General features: G+C 42.8%; 1 protein-coding gene across 15 annotated transcripts in view; it reads right to left on the reverse strand.

Annotated features, from left to right (window-relative positions):
* DLG1 (discs large MAGUK scaffold protein 1) overlaps window positions 1-8,563 on the reverse strand; it is a 274,249-nt gene extending 265,686 nt beyond the window's left edge. For 4 of the 15 annotated variants that reach the window (XM_030936950.1, XM_010381164.2, XM_030936930.1 and 1 more), the window contains exons 1-3: window positions 8,369-8,563; window positions 7,138-7,187; window positions 6,320-6,451 (exon numbers count right to left, since the gene is read on the reverse strand). In XM_030936950.1, coding sequence (XP_030792810.1) covers window positions 6,320-6,451; window positions 7,138-7,156 — 151 coding nt within the window. In that variant the 5' untranslated portion in view covers window positions 7,157-7,187; window positions 8,369-8,563. Of the gene's footprint in view, window positions 1-6,319; window positions 6,452-7,137; window positions 7,188-7,493; window positions 8,087-8,368 lie in introns of those variants that run through there. The other 11 variants (XM_030936942.1, XM_010381163.2, XM_030936915.1 and 8 more) reach the window with 7 other exon arrangements.
* Between the last annotated feature and the right edge of the window lie 1,934 nt (window positions 8,564-10,497).

Below are 10,497 nucleotides of genomic sequence, written 5' to 3' on the forward strand. Positions count from 1 at the left end.
TCGCTAAGGAGTAGGATATGCACATGGTGTTAAAGTGTCTCCCTCGCAAATTGCCTATAAGCCACAAGGGGTAAAAAACAATCATATAGGATAGAGAATTCAGACAACACCCAACTAGGTAATCAAAATCAGTATCATCAATGAAGAGCAGATGATTCTGTATAGCTCTGGATGTGCAGAATCCTAAGCCAGGTATATAACCTGAATCTAATCACAAGCAAACATCAGACCAACCAAAATGAGAAAATTATATTAAAAAAATAAGAGTGGAAGGAACTGCGTTTTTCAAAATCATCCATCTCAGCTGGGCGCAGTGGCTCACGCCTGTAATCCCAGAACTTTGGGAGGCTGAGGCAGGCAGATTGCTTTGAGCTCAGGAGTTCAAGACCAGCCTGGGCAACACGCGTCTCTACAAAAAAACAGCCAGGCGTGGTGGCTCACATCTGCAGTCCCAGCTACTCAAGAGGCTGAGGCAGGAGGACGGCTTGAGCCTGGGAAGCAGAGGTTGCAGAGAGCCACCACTGCACTCCAGCCTGGGTGGCAGAGCAAGACCCTGTCTCCAAAAAAAAAAAAAAAAAAGTCAGTCTCACAAAAGACAAAGAAAAGCTGTGAAAATGTGCCCTAAGCAGAGTAAAGAGACACGACAATTAACAATAGTATCTGGTCCAAGTGTGAATTCTGTACTGAGGAAAAATATGACCCTACAGAGAGGAAACGGCTTAGAAGAAATATTTAGATGCTTTTACAACTCTGATTCCAAGGTTCTAAAGAGAATTCAACCAGATTCAACATAATCAAAACACTGCTTCAGAATAATAGTAAGCAAACTATCAGCAAAGAAATAACTCAATCTAATTAAAATAAAACCAAGTGAAAAGTTAATAAAATTCTCCTTCAATTTCATAAAGTTTTAGCCAACGATGTGATCCATATCTTGTTTTCCTCACTCAAATCTAGTCTGCAAAGTTACGCACACACACACACACACACACACACACAGTTAGCAAGAGACTAAAATGTAACAGTGGGACCAAAACAAAGCAAAAGAAATCTAAGAAATATTGACATTTTACCACTATTGCTGGAAGACTTCAAACCCTCATTACTAAACACACTTCTTTCAAAATGTGTGAACCCCATCATCAACATCATTTCACCATTATAAATATTTTCCTTCTGAGTGACAATCATTTAAAGACTACTAACCCTAAAGATCATGCTTGTCATTTAGTATCCTTTATCAGATTAAAATGCTTGGTTCTGAAAAACAAAGATAAAGAAGATCCTAATGGTTGACGGTGAGAAGTATCTACGGATTCAGATTAGCTGAGTTTCAATTTCTGGCTCCACAATTTACTATCTGAGGGTCCAAGGGCAAGATTGGTCATTTCTCAGTGCTTCAGTTTTCCAATCTATAAAACAGTACAAATATCTCAAACAGGTGAATGTACACCTCATAGGATTACAATGACTAAATGATATACTTCTATTAGCACACAGAAAGTGCTCAATAAATGTTAGCTATTATGTTTTACATACACTTGAAGAGGAGTCACATACTCACACTTATTAGGATGGCTATTATCAAAAAAAGGAAACAAATGAAGCATTGGCAAGGATGTAGAGAAACTGGAAACCTGTGTACTGTTGGTGAGACTGTAAAATGGTACAATCACTATGGAAAACATTATGGCGGGTCCTCAAAAAATTAAAAATATAACTGCCATTTGATCCCACAATCCTACTTCTGGGCAAATATCCAAAAGAACTGAAAGCAGGGTCTTGAAGAAATAATTGCACACTCATATTCCTAACAGCATTATTTACAACAGCCAGGAGGAGGAAGTAACCCAACTGTCCATCAATGGATGGCTGGATAAAATGCGGTATATACACACAACGGAATATTATTCAGCCTCAAAAAGGAAGAAAATCCTGTCAACAGCTGCAACATGAATGAACCTTGCCGACTCTACACTAAGTGAAATAAGCCAGTCGCAAAAAGACAAATACTTCTATGAGGTTTCTAACATGATCAAATTCACTGAAACAGAAAGTAGCACAGTGACCACAAGGGGCTAGGAAGTGAGAGGAAAGGGGAGCAGTTGTTTAATCGGTATAGGATTTCAGTTTTGCAAGACGAAAAAGTTCTGAAGACTTGTTTCACAACAATATGAATACATTTCATGCTCCTGAACTGTACATTTAAAGATGGTTACGATGGTAAAGGGGTCATATTTTGAAACCTAGTATCCACAAATAAAGATAGGGCAAGGTCCTTTTATAAGGGCTAATGAAACTATTAGAGTTTAATAGAGTAGCAACAAATGAACTGGTAACTAAAAAACTCATAAATGGACAGTATTATTACGTAATCCACTTTCATTTTGAAGTATCTGCAGAAATAAAACACTGCGTTAATATAAGCTTATTTATTGCAGACAAAATATGCATATCACATGACGCAACTTACTCAAGTCTCTAAAGCCAGCCTAATCTTGGACACTGATTTTTCTCATGCACATGGAAAGCAGATGAGTTCTCTGATCCCGTAAGAAATAACTGCAGGGGTTTAGACTGGTATGAAGTCTCTAGGGACTACCAGTGTCCCTCAGATCCCAGACACCTTCGAATCATGAATGAAATGAAACCACTAGGGACCTGAACACCTGGGCTCTGATTATAATCAAACCATACCCTGCTACTCACAAAATTTTCAAACTTAAGTACAAAAAATTGGAATACAAAAGCAAGTTTTCAAATTGTTCTCACCTAAATCACGGAATGAAATTAAGCAGACTTTATCTTCCTTTATACAAAAATAATCAGCAGGTATGTTTTGGGAGTACATTTTAAACAAATGTGCAGTTCATGGACTTTTGTTAAGATATAACTTTCAATATTCAGCTCTAAAGAAACAATATATCAGCTGAAACTCAAAAGTTAATAAAAACTTCTCTGTTTTCAATAATTTTTAAATCTTTAAGCCATCCTTCAAATATACTACCAAGAATCTATCAACACTAGAACAATGATTTCTATATTTAAATTGCGAGTATCAATTATAAAATGCACTATGTCATGTGTCAGAACACAAAAACACTGTCAATTAAAAATGACACATACCAGATATTGAAATATTAAAAAATTGGTATTTTAGAACAAATATAATACAGTATGTACATGCTTGTCCCTCTGAATAATCCAAAAGTACATGAACCTAATCTATATATGAACTACAGGGGGAAACACCAAAAACTTTTTAAAATGAATGAAAAGTCAATATAAACTACCAGTTCAAAGAATCAATCAATAAATGATCAATGCAGATTGCAAATTCAAAGACACTCGGCACCCCAAACAGATAACTAGATAACTCACTACGGCCTAATCAAGTGACTTTCAAACCAAGGAAGTCAAAAATCTAAGCACTAAATGACTTTCAAACAGCTCAGGGTGTCAAGACCCCTGTTCTCCTTTAACCCAATGGTCCACAGGTACCAACTCAGAAGACAGAGTGCCACTTACTGAGAGAAAAAACCTTTCAGTAAGTGGCACTCTGTCTTCTGAGTAGGATTTTTCTGCAAACATTATGGACACGATGCACTGGCTTAGCTTAGGGCAATTTACAAACTTACAGTACATTTATGACACTGTTTCAAAACAATAGTAGAGTTGCAAAATACAAAGAAAATCTTATCAGACTAAACATTTTCAGACTAAGTATTAAAAGCTATTCAGGAAACACAAGAGAATGCATTTATAATTCAGTAGTATCAACAATGAATTATAGAACGGAAACACACAGAACCTCTATTAAATGTATCTATTTCAAACCTCCTAAAATATATTACTTTTCTTACACCAAAATCTGATACAGTACCACATCCTATAAAAGATTAAATATGAGTAAATCTTAATGTCAAAGTAAATTCACAACCAATGAAATTATGCAGAAGATTCACAAATATAAACTTAATAATTAGAAAGCTAATTTTAGGCTAGATGCGGTGGCTCACGCCTATAATCCCAGCACTTTGGGAGGCCGAGGCAGGTGGATCACAAGGTCAGATCGAGACCATCCTGGCTAACACAGTGAAACCCCACCTCTACTAAAAATACAAAAAAAAAAAAAAAAAAAAATTAGCCAGACGTGGTGGTGGGCACCTATGGTCCCAGCTACTCGGGAGGCTGAGGCAGGAGAATGGCATGAACCCAGGAGGTGGAGCTTGCAGAGAACAGAGATTGCGCCACTGCACTACTGCCTGGGCGACAGAGCAAGACTCATCTCAAAAAAAAAAAAAAACTCTATCATAAGAATACACACATTCAAAACAGGCAAGGCAGAATAGGTCAAAAATGTCCCAATATAGCAAACCCATCCCCAATCTAGACAGAAATATAAACGTAGATTCTGTTATTTCACTAACGATTTAATTTTCTTAAGTTGCTGCCTTCACACAAAGAAAAGTCTGCAGTCTATCTATCCATCTCTCTCTCTCTCTCTCTCTCTCTCTCTCTCTCTCTCTCTCTATATATATATATATACTGGATATAAAAACATGTATGTTTTTCCGCAACAGTAACTGCACCGAATTACTAGGTTCAGTGTTGATTTAGAAAACAAACAACTAAAAAATGCTTTTTGCTGTTTTTCCAGAGGAATCCAATTTGATCACCCATTTCGACCTTGAACCTCAGAAATTCAAACGTGTAAAAAATGTCCATCAATGTAGACAAAAATGGCAAAATGTTAATAATTTCGGGAGCTAGGTAACAGTTAAAAGGCAGTTCATTACACTGTGCTCTGTATTCTTATGTTTTTAAAAGTCTACTAAAATGTTAAATTTTTAAAAATTGTTCAGGTGCATAAAGTGGTCTTTACGAAAATCTTTCACTCTAAAACAGTAGAGAGCATCCATTTACCAGTAATATATTTGACAGGACACACTGACTTGAAGGTAGTCTTCAAATCACATCAACAATTACTCTATCGGCCGGGCGCGGTGGCTCAAGCCTGTAATCCCAGCACTTTGGGAGGCCAAGACGGGCGGATCACGAGGTCAGGAGATCGAGACCATCCTGGCTAACACGGTGAAACCCCGTCTCTATTAAAAATACAAAAAAAAAAAACTAGCCGGGCGAGGTGGCAGGCGCCTGTAGTCCCAGCTACTCGGGAGGCTGAGGCAGGAGAATGGCGTAAACCCGGGAGGCGGAGCTTGCAGTGAGCTGAGATCTGGCCACTGCACTCCAGTCTGGGCGACAGAGCGAGACTCCGCCTCAAAAAACAAAAACAAAAACAAACAAAAAAAAATTACTCTATCAACAGACAGATGTAAGGCCATATATGCCTGGAAGTTACTGAAAAAATAAATGTAATACAATTAAGTATATGTCTTCTTACGTTAAAATGCTATATAGTTGATAACTAAAAACAAAACAAAACAAAACAAAACAAAACTTCATTCTTAGAACTGGAAGAGACAAACTTTCTAGTTCAGTAGTTTGCAAGCTTTTTGAGGTACCTGGACAAAAGAGCCAGACAAGTCACCTTGTTTTATACATGGGAGATTACACACAAAGTATTAGATGATGCTTTTAAAAATGATTTATCCACTTAAAAAAGGCTTTAAACCCATTTTGCCATTTCACCAGCTACATTCTACAGCTAATATGGTGGCGTAGAAAAGATGATATGACTTTTATAATATCACTCAATTAGTGGCAAAAGAACTCAGGACTCTTGATTATTTGCCCAATTCTCCTTTCAAACAATGCACCACTTCAAATTAAGTTACAATTAAGAATAAAACTTTCCATTTTCTTGCCTGTAAAATACGGTTATTAGACAAGATCACCTCTAAGATCATTTTCCAGGTCTAAAATTCTGATTCCATGAATGCCAAGTTTAAACAGAAGTCTATATTAAGGGACTGAATGTTCTCACACACAGCAGAATCCTTCACACACTTTCAATGACTTCAGAGACACACAAGTCAAATACAGAAGCAAGCTAACAGGAACTCACTCATACCTTTTAGGTCCTGAAACATTTTTGCAACATCTTTTAACAGTTAATGCTATGAAGATGTGAAGCAATGTTCTCAAAAGCCACTGAAATAATACTGAAAGTTTTCTGGTTACTAGGTATGTTAGGAAAGGATACTGGCCTATGAAAAACACACACGCACTGAAGATGTTCAAGTTACCGAATGCCTCACAGAGAATTAAGTACATCATTTTCTTAAGTTTAAAATAACTGAATCAAGAGGAGCATAAAGCCTAGCTGGCATAATAGTTACAAAGTTTTAATTCCCACCTATTAAAGCCTGAAAGAGGTTGCTCTGAAATATGTTAATAACCCGTTCTATGGAACTTCTGAGCTGTCTGTCTTCAGTTTGGCTTAGTTTTGAACGATATTCTTCCAAAAGGTGCAATGCTCTCTGGGTATCTGAGAAGAAAAAGCAGAGCCTGATTAAAACTCTATTTACAAAAAAAGTATCACACACTAGTGCAAATAATTCTGCATGACACCTAAACAGTTCCCCAAATCCTTCAGGTCAACTAATGTCACTATGTTCATGTACACATATTCCTTAGAATGACCAAAAAATAAAAAAAAAAAAATTAAAGACAAGAAAAATTTAAACATATATCACATTAGAAAACGGAGGAGAGTGAGCAGTTTGGAATAAATATGTACTGCTAGTTTGCCAAAGTAAAAGATCAAAGTATTAGCAACAGTTTCAGATTACCTGATATGCAAAAGCAGATAATCTACAATTTGTCATTAAAATCCAAATTTTTAACATTTCAAAATACAAATTCTTAGTATCCCCCAGTTGCTCACAGAATAGTAAGAATGATGAAGTGAAATACTAAAACACCAATTCAGAGTTTCAAGGACATCTTTGGGGGGTTAATTGCCTCTCCTAATCACTAGAGAAACGTTAAGAAAGTTTAACAAACGTTTTCGTGTTTCCATCTTCTGAAATGATGTGAGACTTACATTCCCTAACCAATAAAGCCAGGACCATGCTGTCTCATCAGTTACACAAACTATTCTAAAACAGCAATCAAAACACGGACACATGGAAAAGCAAGCGATAGCAACAGAGTTACGGAATAAACTCTCACCTTGCTTCCGGACCGGCATTTTTCTCCAGAATCAGGAAGACGGCACACACCTTTAAAAACACACAATAGAAAGGAAAAAGGATAGAATTATGTTAAACTAGCATTTCCCCCTATCGGAATAGAAAACCCTCGCAGCCCTATTTGAAAACCCCACGTTCCAAAGTTTTACCAAGTCAAAGAAAGAGTCTGAAAACGCAGTTGTCTGTCAATGTGGAAAGCTTCTCCTTGGAGTGGGTACCCTCCAAATTACGAACAGACAGAAGTCCGTTTTCGAACTCTCCTCGAAAGCGCCCCCCTCCCCAAAGAGCCTAGTCCTGAGGCCGCCTCTTCCCCGCACAAGTATCCACGCTCCCCACCTGCTACTGGGGACGGGCGGGTGAAGCGCTCCGACCCTTGGCCCCTGAGCCAGCAGCGGCCGCAGAGCGCTGAGAGGGGACCGTCGGGACTGGCCGCCCGCCCTGCCCGGGCCCCCTCCTCTCGCTTGCCTTTCTCCTTGCTCGCTGCCTCCGGGCTGCTCCAGCGGGGGCCGGACAGGGCAGCGGCCGCTCTCCGCGACGCCCTCGCGCCCCGCATGCACACCTCCGCGGGGCCCCACACCTGCGGCGCCGCCACAAAGTTCCCGCGAGCGGCGTGCGCTCGGAACTGGGGTGCGCTCCGGCCAGACTCTGAGCAGCTCCCCGGCCCGGCCCCGCTCCACGTACCCCCGCCCCGCCCGGGGCCCGAGGAGCCGAGCGGAGGGGGTGAAGGGACGGGGGAGGAGCTCCCTCGGGCCGCCGCACCCCCGCGGCCTCTTCCTCCTTCTAGGTCGCGCCGCCTCCCCGCTCGCCGCGGCCCACCGGCCCGCTCGCCCAGTTGCCGCCTGTCCGCCCCACCCCCGGAACCTCGCCTCCTTCCGCGTCCCCAACCGCTCTCCCCCTAAACTTTCCGCCAAGATGGCGGCCCCCGAGCTGGCCTGCCGCGCTCCCACGTGACCGCCTTCTCGGCGCTCTCAGCCAATGGGAAGTGAGGAGGCGGCTCGCGCCGAGCCCCGAGCTCCCCGCGCTGCTACCTTCAGGTTGGAAGGGGGAGGTGGGTCGGGAGAGGGCTGGGGAACGGAAGGGGGACCCGGGGAGCATCCTAAGGGAACCTCCTCGCTTAAAAGGGCGGCCGCTGAAGTGGCTCTGAGAACAAAGGAGTTAACACACGGACTCCACAGGTGGCCCGGGGTGGCCCTGGAGGAGCCCGCCTTTACCTTGCCCTAGCCCACCGGCGTGTCCCGCAGTTCCGAGCTAAACGCGCCAGGCCGGGAAGGCTCGGGCTGTCTGAAGAGAGGCGTGACCTCGCCTACACCAGATCCAAGGCGCACATTCCGAGACACCCCTTAACCTCATTCAACACGTGCCGTTTCCAACTCCGCTGCGGAGAGAGCGCCTGGCGACCCCAGGGGCAGATCCCCACCGGGGAAAAGCCGCCTTAAGGAGGAGCCAACTGCACCTCCCAGGGGGCGGGGAGGGCGGGGCCTGGGAGAGGGAGAGGGAGGAGTTCGGGGAGGGGTGCCAACTCTGCATTGCCTTCCGCTCCAGGCTGGTTGTTAAGTTACTATTCGTCCGTTAGTAATAGGCTTGGCGGGAGGGGGTTCGTTAAAGACGGACATGTAAAATAGAGACACGGGTTAATTTGGCAAGAGTTTGAGGGTTATACTACAAGATTTTTAAGCCTAAGTGATAAATTCCAAGTATGGTATACTTAAGGGTGGGGAGAGAGGTTTGTTCGTTCGTTCGTTCGTTCGTTCATTCATTCATTCATTCATTCATTCATTCATTCATTCATTCCTTCCCCCAAGCCTGCGTCCCAGCCCGGTCAGCATCGCAGGTGTTACCCAAACTCTGACGGTCCCTTTAAGAACTCACCTGGAGTCGCGCCCTCCGAAGCTGAGCCGCCCTCGGCCAGCGCTGCAGGTTTCAGTTTCGAGCGCACCTGCGAGCGGAACCACGGGCCGGCTGGGATCCCGCTCCCGGGCTGAGCCACCCGGGTTATAGAAGGGGAATATCGGGAAGCTCTCCAAGTCACTGCCCAGGTCTTCGAACCTCCTCTGGGTGACAAGGACCCCCCTATTCGGAGGTCCGGAGAGAATTTGCCCAAAGTTACTCCGAGTGAGTGACAGAACTGGAAACCCGGAGATCCTGTCTTTCAAAACCGAAGGCTCTTCCCAGTAAGCCTGACGGCCTCTGAGGCCGTATCCATTGGCCACTAAAGGGAAGGCCGAGGAACCTCGTATTGTAACCTTAAAGCTACTCACAGGTATGCTGACCACTGGTTGAATTTTGGATTGCACTTTAGAATACTAACTTATTGTAAGGACCCACCGACTTTAGAACCTATCGAGGACAAGGAACGGAGGTCCAGAAAAGGGAAGCAACTTGTCCAAGGACATAGAAGCTAATCCGTAACAGAGCAGCCCCACTAGGTCTCCTAGCTCTAGTCCAGGGCTCTTTCTATTGTGATTTTGGACAACTTGACAGAGAGGTATGTTGGTATGTTGGCAGCAGACCTCTGTGCTTTCCCGGATCAAGCATCCTGGGATCTTGAACAACAGTTAAAGAAACATTGCATAGAGAAAATGGGATAGAAGGGTCAAACGGTCCTGAAAGCAGGGGTGTCCTAAAAGCCAGGAACTTAACAGAGCGATGCAAGTTATTTAATAGTGAAAATGGCTCATGGCATGCATGATACTCTCAAGACTTCGTTGATGGACTGTGAATGGAATGGTTGCAATAAGAAACCGTTCTAAGAATGGAATCGCTTCAGAATTCAGGAGAAAGAGGGAGGGAAACTTGCCCTCTCCCTTGACATTTATTGTTCATATATGTTCACTTGCTAGGAAACGGGGATAGAAATAAATAAGATCAAACTCCTGCTCTCAAGGATACACAGCCTCGTAGCAAGTGCACAAAGGCCAATGCATGTTTTCCCAGGGGACACTGAGGAGTCAAAAACAAAATTTGTGTGAGTTCTCAATGTCATCCTAGCCTTCCCCTAAAAGCAAAAAGGAGGAAGAGGAGGAAAGAGGACATACCCTTTTTTCTTGTCATTCCGTGCGACAGCCCTGTTTGGTTGTCAGCAGTGTGCAAAAGCAGCAGTGAACCTAGCACTTGTTCTACCCGCTAGCCTAAGGTGCCGGTAGCAAGTGCCTAGCAAATGAACATATATGAGCAATGAATGAAGGTTCTTTACTCTTCATTCCTCCTTTCTACCCATCTTTATTAGTTACTTATTGCTGGATTAAAAAATTCCTCAAACCTTAAGAGTTTAAAACGTATTCGCTTAGTAACTTAAACAGCGATAAATATTATCTCCGTTTCTGCATGCCAGGAATTCAGG

This window comes from Rhinopithecus roxellana, chromosome 1, assembly GCF_007565055.1.
Source record: "Rhinopithecus roxellana isolate Shanxi Qingling chromosome 1, ASM756505v1, whole genome shotgun sequence".
Classification (NCBI taxonomy): Eukaryota; Metazoa; Chordata; class Mammalia; order Primates; family Cercopithecidae; genus Rhinopithecus; species Rhinopithecus roxellana.